The following is a 16,943-nucleotide window of genomic DNA, read 5'->3' as shown; positions in this document are numbered from 1 at the left end:
CGTAGAAGTCTGGGCAGGCGCTAGTAGGAATGACATTTTTATATTGTGTAAATTTATTAAACTGTAACACGGATTTCACATGGGCTCTTTTCAGGCTCAACTTGAGTCCCTCTCTCTGGTTAAGTGACTTGACCAGGATCATAAAATGGGCAAATGGAGGCTGTGAGAAAATGAACCCAGGACAACCACTGAGGTAGTACCACCTTTACTCTTCAAGACTCACTAGTAGAATAGGATTATGTATATTTTTTACAGTATAAAATTTGGAATACAGCCACATATAACATGGGAAGACCAATGGGATGATTGGAGAAGGTGGAAGAGATATTGGTGGACTAGGATGAACAGAACCCCACCACCATTACATATTATGAGAATCCTAAATTTCTGTAGATCCTTGGACTGCTGTAATAAGGAACAATGTGCCAAGAATGTGTAAGGTTTAGAGTAGCAGTAGAAGCTACTTGTATGGAGTACAACAACGAAAGGGTAGAGATCAATCATGATGGCTGAGATGCAGGTGGAGTTCCGTGCATGTGGTTGTTTCATACCACGTGCTGTTTTATGAAGTAATGAGAATTTTCAATCATGTTCAGCAGCAGACTGTACCCAGACTTTTTTTTTTCCCTAGCCTCACAACCATCTCTTAAACCTCAGGTCAGCCATAGGTTTAGATTGGTTTGCATGCACAGGTTTAGATTGATTTGCATGCACTTAACATTAAGCAAGTTTTTGGATGACCTGTTAGATTTACTCTTGAATTACTTTTTGTAGTAGTTGTAGACACCTGGCATCTTTGGCTGGTCATTGGACTTGTAACATCTGTTCTTGTGGAATTTATGGAGCAGTGTATTTAGTTCAAGTTGCTTTTCTGTGAAATCACTTGCACAAACCATGCAAGATTTTAATTTCCCCATGGTTTGGTAATTTTGGAGTTAGCTGTCAAGGGCCAAGGGAGCAAGACTCCCTCTCCATCTGCAAAACCTTTTGGCATGTGAGTTAAGTTCATGCAGTTTGTGCAGTGGCATGCGAGTATTTCAGTGTTTTGTTTTGAGAAGATGGGAGACGCATGCAAAATGGAAGCTTATGTCCTCCAAATCAAATGTACTTTTTATTGGCTGGCTAGAAATACTGTGTGTACATTTGCCATTGTTTTACTGTGAGTTTTCCAAATTGGGCATAAATATTTTGGGTAACTATGGAGTAAACTTTTTCACTCTTACATTTTACTTGCCAATGATTTAAAAAGCATCTTTTCCATAGCACCATGCAAGTACAAGGGCAAAATGACAGTTGTGAAATTAACAGTGATGTGTGGCAGTATATACAAAAAAGGAGGCAAATACACAATAGAGTACTATTTTCAGTGGGCAGACTTTCAAAAACATTTGTGATGTTTAATTCCAATAGATTCTAAGTGCACAAACCTGCCTTTGGGGCCGTGAGTGCATGCATACTTGATATGAACACTGTCTTTTTGGTGGGCATTAGAACACTTTGCTGCTGTGTATGTACTGTAAACTGGAATCTGCAGCAGTCCACAAACTCTATCACTTGTCTGTTTTTAGGTAATCTCTGGCTTTGCTATCATAGTCCGTGGCCAGCCTCGAGGAGGACCACCCCCAGAAAGGCAAATCAACCTCAGTAATATTCGAGCAGGGATTTTGGGCCGACGTGCTCCTCCAAACCAGCCTGAAGCAAAGGACACTCCTGATGAGGTAGAATTATTTTATCACTTGTGGTTGAAACTGACTGTCCATTTTTTAGTTGTATTCTTTCCTGTTTACTTTCCTAGTTTCCGTACGATTTTGTGTTCACATGGAGAAGGGTTATGGGTTGTGTGTGTGTGTGATGCATTTAGAAGGACTGCCTCATTGAATGCATGTGCAATATATGCAACAAAGTGCTGTTTGTAACTGCTCTGCAGTTGAATTTCCCTTTATAATGCTGTAGGTCCAATGTTGGGTACTAGATAAGGAGTGGAACACCTGGTATCCAGTTTTAGATTGGACTGTCTTTGGTGTGTATTCTGTTTTTGAAGGGTGGTATTGGAATTGAGAAATATCACTACCCCCTCCCCCATCCCGGACTGCCTTTGCTGCTACTCATTTCAGGTTTTGCCTCAATTTACAAATTACCTTAAGTCCCTGGCCTTATGTCTCCTTAATGTGCTTATTTGGAAATCTGGTGAGAGGGGAAATGAGAAGTATGGTTCTGGTGCAGTAAAATAGTGTCATGTAGGCTGTGGTGAAGAGAAGTGGTTAAGGGCTGATAGTGAAAAGGTATGGTGAGCGGAAGTGTCTGTGCATTTCTGGTGTGGTTACAGAGAACAGTAGTAACTTATCTGATATTGATGCCCTGTGGCCCCAAAGTTCTAATGGGTTTCATTCTCTTCTACATGTCAGTTTGGTAAAATTTTCTCCAGTATTTAAGGACTATCCCAGGCTTCATTAACTCATGTACCACAGTAGCCCTTTCCTAGCCTTTCTTTCCCAGTATTCGTCCAAAACAGAGCTTATATAATGCCACACTCAGTGTTGCCTCACAATGAAAATGGTGTTCTAGTTTGTATATTAAAGTGGAAAGGAGGGAAAAGGAAAGCAAAGACAATGACCGCCTTGAACCTGTTAGGCATCTAAGCCTCCTGTCTTGTAATATCCAGTTCCTCCCCACCCCAGCTGGCTGTACCAGTTTAGGGCATTTGTGATAGATCCAGCCTTTCTCCTGGTAGCCTGTCAGGCTTTCTATAAGTTTTCCAGCCTTACTTGCTCTAGCTTTGCCATTTTGCCACCAGTCTCATATTTTGCTGCTTGGGGTGGGGGCTGAATCTACTGTCTTCCCACTACCTCCCAGTCAAATCCCTCACCCCCCTTCTGATCTGTCATAGCTTTTATATGATTTTCTGGTCTGATTTTTTACTTTTGCCCAAGTAGTCTGTGGGACATTGTTTTTGCATTGTGTTACAGCAAGCTTTTTCCCAAGCCAGGCCTCTCGTATTCCACTTGTGCCTTGATGTTGGATATCCATCCCCACCTCTCAACATGAGCCCTGCTTCTTATTCTACCAAGGTATCCCCTTGATGCTGAACTTAACTGATATTTCAAATGTCTTGCATTAGGACTGGCTTCAGCCCTTCCCCTGACATCTGCTTCTGGTGTATTTTACCCCTGTCCCCACTGACAGTTGGCTCAGTTTCTGCCTTTCTCTGAACTTACATCAGGCCCAACATGTGGTTTAGTTATAGTCCATGGCAGCAAGTATAGGTTGTGGGTGTGCTGCAAAACCTGCTTCAGCCATATTAATTACCGTTAGGGGAACCATTATTTTCTCCTAGTCCATGAACTCTGCATGTTCTGTGGCTTCCACTGTAATGTTTAACAGGGCTGTTATCACAGTAGTTTCCTCCTCCACCTACAATTCGGATGTTCCAACCATATGCAGACCTTGCTCTCCTTGAATGTTACAGATTTCTTTGCAGGAGTAAATGTTTTTCAAACACAGGCCGCTGTTGGAGTAGCCTAAGTTATATGGGTCCTTAACCCCTGCAGCTGGCTAGCTTTCAAAAGCTAAGGTTGCTCTCCATGCACTCCAGTTTCTGGAGCTCAAGCAGCACTCCAAAAAGAGTTGGAAAGCAGAAAACTTCAGAGCTTTTTGTCACCAAAGTGACCATTCCATCTGGAGCTAGGCAGATAAGTCCATTGTTGGTGAATGCCTTCTAATTTTGTTCTGTGTTTTGCAACCAGGAAAGTCTGACTGGGCAAACATGCCCCTTTTCAACAAAGGCCTGGGGAGAGAGGTTCCACAGGAAATATAAGTAGTACATGTACAACATAGAGAATACTCTGGTAACATGCAGAAGTGTTGCATGCAAAGCTGCATGAGAGCTGCTAGAGTAGTAATTGTACAATATATGGAATGCTGATTTATCATTAGCAGCATTACATAGAAAGTGAAGATAAAGCAAGTAGTTGTGAAATAAACAAGTATATTTTGCAGCAACATAGCACTGGGTGCAGTTTAGTAGTACATTATCTCAGATGTAAGTATGTACATTTGGTCATAAGAACAGAAGGCAGAAAAACAAGTCCTTGCATGCATTTGTACATAGGGGAGGTTGTTTAGAAATAATTTATGCCTGGGTAATAAGAGCATAGCCAGGAATCAAGCAGGAACAGTTTTAATTTCTTTGAAAATATGTGCATTGTTGGGGAGTCTGATTTAGAGGGGGAATTAAGTTCTTAGATTTTGAGATGGAAATGGAGTAAAGAAAATTTCTTGCTTTGTGAATTGAGAGATGTTTTTCAGAATGGAGAGTATGACTGGTGTGAAGTTGTAATATACTATTTAGTGTTCCGACCTGGAGAGAACACCCTACCCTAGTCTGTGTGCAAACTTGAAGTTGAGAGGAGGTGAGGTTCCTAAAGTCATTTCATTTACCCGAGGGCAATACAGTGAGTATGGCTTGTAGGAAGCAAGTTCTATTTATGCTGATGTGAACTTTTGTGAGGAAAGGTATTTTTGACAAATTATACTTGTCTAAGAAAATTGTGTAATTATGGGGGCAGGATTCTGTGCTTGTTGGGGGACTGTCAGTGTTTTTTTACTTCATAGGTGTGTACTAGGCTAATGGCCCTGGAGTCTTTACAAACCTAGCACATAGGATTACCTTGGCATTGTGCCACTCCCGACTTTGGTTCCCAGCGCCTTTGTTGAGTAAAGCCACTGGAGTGATCCCTGGGCTTAATTTTCTATTCCCATCCCACTCATCAAAATTCTTATTGAATAGGGCTAATGAGGTGCTCTGCTTGACATGTATGGGAAGTCTGTTCCATAGCATGGGCAGTTTCTGAGTTACTTAACATGTCCCTCCAGCATGTTCTGTTTGTGGTAATGAGGTTGAGGTCTCTGGAGCGGTGGTGTGGAGGGATTGGGATTTCTTAAATGTAGCATTTCTAACAGAGCTTAGGTCAGACATGGCTTTGTAAGTCAAGCAGAGATTGCCTCCAAGTAGACTATACGAGACAGAGAATAGTTGGAGGCTTCGAGTCTGTCCATGTATGACAAATGTTTAAGGCCTGATCCTCTTTTTGTGAGGTACTTTTGTGGTCTCTGCAGTTGTTGTAGGTGTTCAGTGAGGTACATGGCAAATGGGGCATTGTAAACAATGATTGGCCTAATGAGGGAAGAGCAGAGGGAGACAATGAGCTCTTTCTTCCTGGATGCAAAACCCTTACTAATGAGATGTGCCACATAGAACTTCCTGACCACAGTGGCATTGTGGTTGTTGAGAGGTTGCTGTCAACCTGTGTTCTGTGATCTCTTGTATAACAACTTTGTGTTCAGTGGACTACCATCCATGTGGTAACTCATGGAACCGGGTTTTTCCCAAAGGGGATGACACATTTTTGGCATTGAGCTTAAGAACATGGTTCTGACACCAGTCAATGGTCTAAGTGAGGCCTTTCTGTAGGATTTCAACATCACTTGGGGAGTTAATAATAGCTCCCAACTTGCAATCGCCTGCAAAATTTATCAGCCAGAGTCCCTTTGTGTTGGCCTGATCTCCGAGAAGTAGATACCAAACAGGAGAGGACCCAGGACTGAACCCTGTGGGACTCCACTGTGACTGGCTGGCAGTCTGACTTGAGTCTTCTACTTTCACACTGTGGGTTCTACCTGTTGTGAGCCAGTTGCAACCCACCTAGTGATATAGGGGTTGATGCCAAGCTTAGTCAGTTTTTCTATGATTCCTGAGTGGGAATGGTATCCCAGGCCTTGGCCAGATCGTGAGGTAGGCTGTATGAACCACCTTGCTTTCAGCTACAGCTCTGGTGACTGACTCAAAGAAGTTGACCAAGTTGAGCAGGCGTGATCTACCCTTCACAAAACCAAACTGTGTGGGATCCAGTGTTTGAGATTCCCTATATCCTTGTTTTATTAGGGTTGATGGTGATGCATTCCATAGCTTTGCATATAAGACTCCTAGGAATAGTTTCAGGGTCTGTAGTCTCTCCTCTCCTCCTTGTGGAGAGGGATGACTACCATTGCTCCATTTGATAGACAAAGTCTGAGGGTGAAGCTGTGATTGAACAGGGCACAGAGGTGAGGTGCTGTTCACTCTGTAGTTCATGTAGAACACAGCCAGAGATATTGTCAGGTCCCATAGAAGCTGTATTCTTGGCCTTGGACAGTGCTGTTTTAACCTGTGCAGCAGTACACTGGGCACCTGGCAATCTACTGGTATTGATTGGTCCTTTGGGGGTAAAGTTGGTACTAAATCTGTCTGCCAGTATATTGGTAACATCTGTTGGCTCGATATAGGAGGTGCCATTGTGCATTAGCTCAGAGCAAATCTGGGTATTGCCATGGAGATTTTACACAACTATAGAGGGCTTTGTGGTTGTCTACTATTTGTAGTTCTGTTTTCATGGCTAGCTTTAGAGGATTTGATGAGGGATCCAACTTTTGTTGAGGCTGATAAGGGAGTTTTTCCAGTCTTGGGACTTCTCCTTATTCCGCATCAGTTTCCTCCTCCTGTTGTAGAGTTTGTTTATGGAAGGGGACCACCAGATTGGCTTTCTTTTTTTGCAGGAGTGTCTTGGTGCTTTTGGGTATGGCAAGATCCATGGATTTGTGTACATGTTCGTACAATGCATTAGTGTATGATTTTGGCGGTCATGCAACTATTCTCCATTTGCTTGGATGTAGTGAAGTTAGCTGCATCTGTTAGGAGCCCAAAGTTAGCTTTGGAGAAGATGTTCTTAATGTTTCACTGTTGCAGTCATTTACATTTGGGTTATCTGCTTGCAGCTAACCCTCAGTCGGCCTGATTGAGTCTTGGGTCCTGTGTCGGTTGCTGTCTCATCTTCCATGAGGTAGTCTGGTATAAAGCATGCAGCCGACGCCATTACATCAGTCTTGACGTGTGGTGCTCAAAGCAAAAGTAGTTTGCAGGTGCCAGTCCGACTCCTGAAATTCATGTTGTTGTCAATCTCGCCTTCATTCTTGTTGATGGATTCGGAGCCATCTTCGCCCCGACTCTGCCTATACCTTCCGCTAATTTTAATGCCTCGAGGCAACCCTATATCCCATGATGCTAGGCGCTAACTACCCAGAATCTCGCTGCTTTCGCCACAGCGAGGTGCTTTTTTTACCGGCTCCACAGGTCAGTGAAAAATTTCAAATTTTTCTACTCTTTTCTTAGGATTTTTCCTTTTTATTTTAAAAATAGACTAGCATCTTAACCTTCTTAGTATGCTACCGTTGGTTCCCATTTGTTAATCCCTTAATCCCAAAAGTTATATCCCTCCCTGTTAAGGGTTAGGCCTTAGGCCCTTTCCATTTTTTTCCCATTCCCTTTTTTTTGGGACAGTTAGGTGTGTGTCTGGTTTTGTTAACCTTAATTTTGTTAGTGTTACTGTGTGTGTGTTTTAACTTTCCAAGGAAGATTTTTCTTCCCTTGACATCTTAATGTCTAGTTGGCATTAAAGTCTCTCAGCTTACAAGAAGTGACCGCGTTGACTGTGCCTGTCAAAAAATGTCGCTGACAGACTGTCCCACCTCTTGCGTATTGCCTGGGGACCCCCTGCACCTGCAGGACTCTTGTTCTGGTTTGTCATGCTGCTCAGGCCTCTGGGAGTCCTGCAGGAGCCGCAGGAATAAGCAATTTTGAAGGGCTTATTAGTTCGGGAAGGGTCTCCTCGCTAAGTCCTTGCCGGGGAAACCTTCGAAGCCATCCAAACCGCCGCTCCATGCTCCGGGGCAAGCCTTCGGCTGGTGGTTCACCTACTACACGTTAACGATTGGCCCGCTGGAGCAGACATACGCCTATGTCGTAGTTCTTCTGCATCGCTCCGCCGGAGCCGGCTCTCCAAGACTCTGTCTTCAAAGCCTCGTGCTGCTCCGCCGGAGCCGACGAAAGTCTTTGGTCTCCACCGCACCACCACTAGTCTCGTGCCATCTTTCCACCCGCAAGCGAGATCTAGGTCTCCGCCCCTTGAGTCCATTCACTCCTTGCTCCGAGAGATCGCCTTTTGCTCTCGGAGCAGAGCCATCGGAGCCATTCCTCTCTGTTTTCTGGCGAGGCTTTCGACCATGACCCGAGAGGGTGGTTAGCAGACTCCTAAAGTCTCCCAGGCACTGGCTTCCAAATGCTTGCATAGCCCATCTCAACAGACAGTGGCTATACCCGCGTTACCACTCTACGGACATTCCTCCTCCGGGACTCTGCCCCCTGAGTTCGGAGCCTGGCCCCTGAGTTCGGAGCCGAGCCTCGAGCTACGGATGACCGCCGAGGACGCCTGAGCCGAGCACCTCCCCTTCGGCTCAGTCCTCTTCCATGGTCCCATCCTTGGAGGGATCCGGTGGTGGCTCTACCCCCTTCTCGGCCTTTACAAAGCATTATCATTTACCTCTTTATTCTAGGTCTAGGCTGGGTTTGCCACTGCAATCTTACAGGGCATGTTAGCAGTTCCTAATGCTATTTAGTTGGCCAGCCTCCCTTTTTTCCGCTGGCTATTGCTCTGGGATTCTACCCATATGTAAGGACTGCAGCAATGGGAGACTAACATAGTACAGTTTTGTACCTACCATAAATGTAGATGTTCGAGGATCTCCATTGCTGCAGTCCAGTTTTCCCTCCCTCCTTCCCCTTTTTAGGTTGGTTTTGGGTGGTGTTTTTGCATTCTGGCGCCTGAGGCAAGAAAGACTGAGGATATGCGGTCATGCGCAAGAGAGATTTGTACTGGCACGCTCGACGTCAGTCTCGGGCGCCGATGACCGACGCCGGTTCTAGCCCTTTTGTATTAGGGCCGATTGTGGACAGCGGACTACCCCATATGTAAGGACTGCAGCAATGGAGATCCTCGAACATCTACATTTTATGGTAGGTACAAAACTGTACTTTTTCCAGCCTTACTTGCTCTAGCTTTGCCATTTTGCCACCAGTCTCATATTTTGCTGCTTGGGGTGGGGGCTGAATCTACTGTCTTCCCACTTACCTCCCAGTTGAATCCCTCACCCCCCTTCTGATCTGTCATAGCTTTTATATGATTTTCTGGTCTGATTTTTTACTTTTGCCCAAGTAGTCTGTGGGACATTGTTTTTGCATTGTGTTACAGCAAGCTTTTTCCCAAGCCAGGCCTCTCGTATTCCACTTGTGCCTTGATGTTGGATATCCATCCCCACCTCTCAACATGAGCCCTGCTTCTTATTCTACCAAGGTATCCCCTTGATGCTGAACGTAACTGATATTTCAAATGTCTTGCATTAGGACTGGCTTCAGCCCTTCCCCTGACATCTGCTTCTGGTGTATTTTACCCCTGTCCCCACTGACAGTTGGCTCAGTTTCTGCCTTTCTCTGAACTTACATCAGGCTCAACATGTGGTTTAGTTATAGCCCATGGCAGCAAGTATAGGTTGTGGGTGTGCTGCAAAACCTGCTTCAGCCATATTAATTACCGTTAGGGGAACCATTATTTTCTCCTAGTCCATGAACTCTGCATGTTCTGTGGCTTCCACTGTAATGTTTAACAGGGCTGTTATCACAGTAGTTTCCTCCTCCACCTACAATTCGGATGTTCCAACCATATGCAGACCTTGCTCTCCTTGAATGTTACAGATTTCTTTGCAGGAGTAAATGTTTTTCAAACACAGGCCGCTGTTGGAGTAGCCTAAGTTATATGGGTCCTTAACCCCTGCAGCTGGCTAGCTTTCAAAAGCTAAGGTTGCTCTCCATGCACTCCAGTTTCTGGAGCTCAAGCAGCACTCCAAAAAGAGTTGGAAAGCAGAAAACTTCAGAGCTTTTTGTCACCAAAGTGACCATTCCATCTGGAGCTAGGCAGATAAGTCCATTGTTGGTGAATGCCTTCTAATTTTGTTCTGTGTTTTGGTAACCAGGAAAGTCTGACTGGGCAAACATGCCCCTTTTCAACAAAGGCCTGGGGAGAGAGGTTCCACAGGAAATATAAGTAGTACATGTACAACATAGAGAATACTCTGGTAACATGCAGAAGTGTTGCATGCAAAGCTGCATGAGAGCTGCTAGAGTAGTACTGTACAATATATGGAATGCTGATTTATCATTAGCAGCATTACATAGAAGGTGAAGATAAAGCAAGTAGTTGTGAAATAAACAAGTATATTTTGCAGCAACATAGCACTGGGTGCAGTTTAGTAGTACATTATCTCAGATGTAAGTATGTACATTTGGTCACAAGAACAGAAGGCAGAAAAACAAGTCCTTGCATGCATTTGTACATAGGGGAGGTTGTTTAGAAATAATTTATGCCTGGGTAATAGGAGCATAGCCAGGAATAAAGCAGGAACAGTTTTAATTTCTTTGAAAATATGTGCATTGTTGGGGAGTCTGATTTAGAGGGGGAATTAAGTTCTTAGATTTTGAGATGGAAATGGAGTAAAGAAAATGTCTTGCTTTGTGAATTGAGAGGAGATGTTTTTCAGAATGGAGAGTATGACTGGTGTGAAGTTGTAATATACTGTTTAGTGTTCCGACCTCGAGAACACCCTGCCCTAGTCTGTGTGCAAACTTGAAGTTGAGAGGAGGTGAGGTTCCTAAAGTCATTTCATTTACCTGAGGGCAATACAGTGAGTATGGCTTGTAGGAAGCAAGTTCTATTTATGCTGATGTGAACTTTTGTGAGGAAAGGTATTTTTGACAAATTATACTTGTCTAAGAAAATTGTATAATCATGGGGGCAGGAGTCTGTGCTTGTTGGGGGACTGTCGGTGTTTTTTTACTTCATAGGTGTGTACTAGGCTAATGGCCCTGGAGTCTTTACAAACCTAGCCCATAGGATTACCTTGGCATTGTGCCACCCGACCTTGGTTCCCAGCGCCTTTGTTGAGTAAAGCCACTGGAGTGATCCCTGGGGCGAATTTTCTATTTCCCATCCCACTCATCAAAATTCTTATTGAATAGGGCTAATGAGGTGCTCTGCTTGACATGTATGGGAAGTCTGTTCCATAGCATGGGCAGTTTCTGAGTTACGAACATGTCCCTCCAGCATGTTCTGTTTGTGGTAATGAGGTTGAGGTCTCTGGAGCGTGTGGTGTGGAGGGATTGGGATTTCTTTAAATGTAGCATTTCTAACAGAGCTAGGTCAGACATGGCTTTGTAAGTCAAGCAGAGATTGCCTCCAAGTAGACTATACGAGACAGAGAATAGTTGGAGGCTTCGAGTCTGTCCATGTATGACAAATGTTTAAGGCCTGATCCTCTTTTTGTGAGGTACTTTTGTGGCCTCTGCAGTTGTTGTAGGTGTTCAGTGAGGTACATGGCAAATGGGGCATTGTAAACAATGATTGGCCTAATGAGGGAAGAGCAGAGGGAGACAATGAGCTTTTTCTTCCTGGATGCAAAACCCTTACTAATGAGATGTGCCACATAGAACTTCCTGACCACAGTGGCATTGTGGTTGTTGAGAGGTTGCTGTCAACCTGTGTTCCCAGATCTCTCTTGTATAACAACTTTTGTGTTCAGTGGACTACCATCGATGTGGTAACTCATGGGAACCGGGTTTTTCCCAAAGGGGATGACACATTTTTTGGCATTGAGCTTAAGAACATGGTTCTGACACCAGTCAATGGTCTAAGTGAGGCCTTTCTGTAGGATTTCAACATCACTTGGGGAGTTAATAATAGCTCCCAACTTGCAATCGTCTGCAAAATTTATCAGCCAGAGTCCCTTTGTGTTGGCCTGGATCTCCGAGAAGTAGATACCAAACAGGAGAGGACCCAGGACTGAACCCTGTGGGACTCCACTTGTGACTGGTTGGCAGTCTGACTTGGAGTCTTCTACTTTTCACACTGTGGGTTCTACCTGTTGTGAGCCAGTTGCAACCCACCTAGTGATATAGGGGTTGATGCCAAGCTTAGTCAGTTTTTCTATGATTCCTGAGTGGGGAATGGTATCATAGGCCTTGGCCAGATCGAGGTAGGCTGTGTGAACCACCTTGCTTTCAGCTACAGCTCTGGTGACTGACTCAAAGAAGTTGACCAAGTTGAGCAGGCGTGATCTACCCTTCACAAAACCAAACTGTGTGGGATCCAGTGTTTGGAGATTCCCTATATCCTTGTTTTATTAGGTTGATGGTGATGCATTCCATAGCTTTGCATATAAGACTCTGGCTAGGGGGAATAGTTTCCAGGGTCTGTAGTCTCTCCTCTCCTCCTTTGTGGAGAGGGATGACTACCATTGCTCCATTTGATAGGGACAAAGTCTGAGGTGAAGCTGTGATTGAACAGGGCACAGAGGTGAGGTGCCAGTTCACTCTGTAGTTCATGTAGAACACAGCCAGAGATATTGTCAGGTCCCATAGAAGCTGTATTCTTGGCCTTGGACAGTGCTGTTTTAACCTGTGCAGCAGTAATACTGGGCACCTGGCAATCTACTGGTATTGATTGGTCCTTTTGGGGGGGGGGGGGTAAAGTTGGTACTAAATCTGTCTGCCAGTATATTGGTAATATCTGTTGGCTCGATATAGGAGGTGCCATTGTGCATTAGCTCAGAGCAAATCTGGGTATTGCCATGGAGATTTTTACACAACTATAGAGGGCTTTGTGGTTGTCTACTATTTGGTGCAGTTCTGTTTTCATGGCTAGCTTTAGAGGATTTGATGAGGGATCTCAACTTTTTGTTGAGGCTGATAAGGGAGTTTTTCCAGTCTTGGGACTTCTCCTTATTCCGCATCAGTTTCCTCCTCCTGTTGTAGAGTTTGTTTATGGAAGGGGACCACCAGATTGGCTTTCTTTTTTTGGAGGAGTGTCTTGGTGCTTTTGGGTATGGCAAGATCCATGGATTTGTGTACATGTTCGTACAATGCATTAGTGTATGATTTTGGCAGTCATGCAACTATTCTCCATTTGCTTGGATGTAGTGAAGTTAGCTGCATCTGTTAGGAGCCCAAAGTTAGCTTTGGAGAAGATGTTCTTGTTTCACTGTTGCAGTCATTTACATTTAGGTTATCTGCTTGCAGCTAACCCTCAGTCGGCCTGATTATGAGTCTTGGGTCCTGCGTCGGTTGCTGTCTCATCTTCCATGATGTCAGTCTGGTATAAAGCATACAGCCGACGCCATTACATCAGTCTTGACGTGTGGTGCTCGAAGCAAAAGTAGTTTGCAGGTGCCAGTCCGACTCCTGAAATTTTCGATGTTAAGTTGTCAATCTCGCCTTCATTCTTGCTGGATGGATTCGGAGCCGATCTTCGGCTCCGACTCGGCCTATACTAATTTTACTGGCTCGAGGCAACCCTATATCCCATGATGCTAGGCGCTAACTACCCAGATCTCGTTTGCCGCTTTCGCTAGCGAGGTGCTTTTTTTACCGGCTCCACAGGTCAGTGAAAAATTTCAAATTTTTCTACTCTTTTCTTAGGATTTTTCCTCTCTATTTTAAAAATAGACTAGCATCTTAACCTTCTTAGTATGCCACTTCCGTTGGGTTCCCATTTTGTTAATCCCTAATCCCAAAAGTTATATCCCTCCCCTGTTAAGGGTTAGGCCTTAGGCCCTTTCCGTTTTTTTCCCGTTCCCTTTTTTTTGGGACAGTTAGGTGTGTGTCTGGTTTTGTTAACCTTAATTTTGTTCGTGTTACTGTGTGTGTGTGTGTGTTTTAACTTTCCAAGGAAGATTTTTCTTCCCTTGACATCATGTCTAAAGGCATTAAAGTCTCCGGCTTCAAGAAGTGTGACTCGTGCTGTCAAAAATGTCGCTGACAGACTGTCACACTTCTTGCGTGTATTGCCTGGGACCCCTGCACCTGCAGGACTCTTGTTCTGTTTGTCATGCGTTCAGTCAGAGTCCTGCAGGAGCGCAGGAATAAGTTAATTTTGAAGGGCTTATTAAAGCCCGAAGGTTCCCCGGCTAAGTCCTTGCCGGGGAAACCTTCGAAGCCATCCAAACCGTCGGCTCCATGCTCCAAGCCTTCGGCTGGTGGTTCACCTACTGCGTCAGGATTGGCTCCGGCTGGAGCCGATACGTCTGTCGCAGTCTTCTGCATCGGCTCCGGCTGAAGCCGATGCCTCCAAGACTCTGTCTTCAAAGTTGGCTCCGGCCGGAGCCGACGTGTCTTTGGCTCCATCGGCACCACTAGTCTCTGTGCCATCTTCCACCCGCAAGAGATCTAGGTCTCCGTCCCTGCAGTCCATTCACTCAGCTCCGAGATTCCTTTGCTCTCGGAGCAGAGCCATCGGAGCCATTCCTCTGTCTTCCAGGCTTTCGGACCATGACCTCGATAGGGTGGTTAGCAGACTCCTAAAGTCTCAGGCACTGGCCCAAATGCTTCATAGCCCATCTCAACAGACAGTGGCTATACCCATACCATCTACGATTCCTCCTCCGATTCTGCCCCTGTGTTCGGAGCCGGAGGTCCTCGGAGCCATGACCGTCGAGACGTCTGAGCCGATACCTCCCCCTTCGGCTCAGTCCTCTTCCATGGTCCCATCCTTGGAGGGATCCGGGTGCTTGGACTTCCTCATCCACTCCGAGGGGGTGAGTGGCATCGGACCCTTGTCCGACCCCGTTCTCCCTCTCGGAGCGTCGGCGCTGGTGAGTTTGGCCCCAACATCGGCTTTGGAGCCATCCCTCTCGGTGCCGGCTGGGGTTCCTATTTCTTCGGAGCGGGAGCCCTCTGTCCTGCCTGATAGGGGCGCCTTCGAGGTCATGAGGAGCATACTGGCCCCAGTGCCTGCTCCACGGTCAGCTCCATCAGCTCCTCCCACTGTAGTGCTTGCTGCAGTCTCTACCCACTCTCTCATTCCTGACCGTAGAGATCCAATGCCTCAGGTTTCCCCATTGGGAATATCCTCCTCTTCCGAGGTTTCCCCTGATCCGTCAGGTGAACCCCCTCGAAAGAGGACATGCAAGAGGAAGCATGTAGACTCCCTTGAGTCCATCACATCCGATACAGACTTGGATGAGTCTGAAGGGTCCCCACGGTCCCCCTCTGAGGATGTCTCCTTTTCTGACATCCTTGAAATCCTTCCGAGGACGAGTCTGTTTACCTGGAGGCGTTTGGTTCTCGCCCCTCCACCTCCTGGGTGTTCTCCGCCTTTTGACCCCCTCATGGAAGTGGTGGCGCGGAAGGCGTGGACGGCCCCTGATACGATGGAACCCACCCCACGGAGGCCTTCCAAATTTATCACAGCCCCGTCAGATAAACAATTTTTAACTAAGGGGTGTCCCAGTTGATGCCATGGTGGTGGCTGCAGCCACTAAGAAGGAACTGGCCGATCCTTCAGTGCCTATCCATCCTCCTAATAAGGAATCTAGGACTATGGGGGCAAGCAGATGTTCTCTTCAGCGACCTTCGCCATGCGGTCACTGAATTACTTGTGCCATTTCACCCGCCTTCAAAGAGACATTCTCAAAGAAATGGGTGATACCCTACAGGATCCAACAGCTGCGGGGTCTCAGGACAAAATCAACTCCTAGCTAGGAACCCTAAATTCCATTGTCAACTCCTCTATGCGGCTTATTTCCTATGCAGCCGATGGAGCGAGTAGAGCCACAGGCACAGGTGTGGCTTTAAGGTGTCATGCCTGGATGCGGCTTTGCAACTTCGCAGACCCCTTCAAGGCGTCCTTCACTAACTCCCCCTTTGATGGTTAGGCATTGTTTGGACCTCAACTGAAGGCTACTTTGACCAGATCGCACAAGATGGCAAGACTCTCTCTGCCGTGGGAGTCAGTTTTTCAACCCTGTCTAGACCATATCCTAAGGGTCAAAAGGGTGGAAAAATGTGGTTCTGCAAATCACAGGGAGTCACGCCTGACGCAAGAGGTCAGTTCCCCCCGAGAGGCAAGGGGGGGGGACAACAACAGACGCCGCCCTAGAGGCAGAGGAGGTCCGCAGAATCAGGGTAACAGAGTCTCTCTCTGACAAACCCTTCCAGCATCCCTGAGAAGCTGCCAGACTGTCCACCTTCGGAGGCAGTCTGGGGAAGGTTATCGCTGTACCCAGAAGCCTGGCTTTCTCTCACAAGACAAATGGGTACAGTCGATTATATCCGTGGGTTACAAAATTCCCTTTATCCACACCCCAACTCAGCCAAAAGGGCCCCTCCCAGATGTTCCACCCAGTCTAAGGGAACAAGCAATACTAGAAATATCAAAACTGCTAACAAAAAGAGCCATCTGCAGTCCCAGCAGACCAACTAGGATCCGGAATCTACTCCAAGTTCTTTTTGGTACCAAAAAAGACAGGGGACTGGAGACCAATATTGGATCTCAGCAGACTAAACAAGTCTGTAAAAAGAACGAAGTTCCGGATGGTCACGCTACAGTCCATTCTACCCTTTCTGGGTCAGGACAATTGGATGTGCTCAGTGGACCTTCAGGATGCGTACTATCACATCAAGATGCACAGGCGCTCCAGGAGGTTTCTCCGCTTCCGGCTGGGGGCCATTCACTACCAGTTCAGGGCCCTGCCCTTTGGTCTCACTACAGCCCCCCCGAGTATTCACCAAATGCATGGCAGTGGTTACGGCTCACGTGAGACATCAAGGATTCCAGGTGTTTCCGTATCTAGACGACTGGCTCCTTACTGCCACCACCAGGCATCAGCTTCTTCTTGCCAGAGATTACACCATTCAAACTTGCAAAGGGCTAGGTATCTCCATAAATTTTGAAGTCTGCTTTGTCAGTCTATTACTTTCATAGGCGCCACCTTGGACACCGTACAGCTCTCAGCAAAATTAACCGAGCAAAGAGTTTTAGATATTCGAAATCACGTTCATATTCTCCTTAAGAGCAAAAGAATCCAGGCCAGGTTTGTTCTAAAAGTGTTGGGTCTCATGGCGGCAGCCATCACACTACTTCCCCTTGCTCGCTTTCACATGCGGCTCCTTCAGTGGATGCTCTTCTCCCAGTGGTGCTTCCAACAGCTTCCTTTGAGACAACATCTTAATAACTCTATCTTGCAAGAAA

General features: G+C 46.0%; 1 protein-coding gene across 1 annotated transcript in view; it reads left to right on the top strand.

Annotated features, from left to right (window-relative positions):
• The window catches only part of SND1 (staphylococcal nuclease and tudor domain containing 1), a gene marked incomplete in the record, with an annotated part of 3,811,866 nt that overhangs the window by 43,772 nt on the left and 3,751,151 nt on the right, over positions 1-16,943 (top strand). Inside the window, 1 exon segment of the mRNA XM_044088623.1 lies at positions 1,569-1,718. Within this exon segment, the coding sequence (XP_043944558.1) occupies positions 1,569-1,718 (150 nt within the window).

The sequence above is a fragment of the Protopterus annectens genome, chromosome 11.part0, assembly GCF_019279795.1.
Source record: "Protopterus annectens isolate FY-2018-M chromosome 11.part0, PAN1.0, whole genome shotgun sequence".
Lineage (NCBI taxonomy): Eukaryota > Metazoa > Chordata > Ceratodontiformes > Protopteridae > Protopterus > Protopterus annectens.
This window is presented reverse-complemented; position numbering and strand designations above follow the sequence as displayed.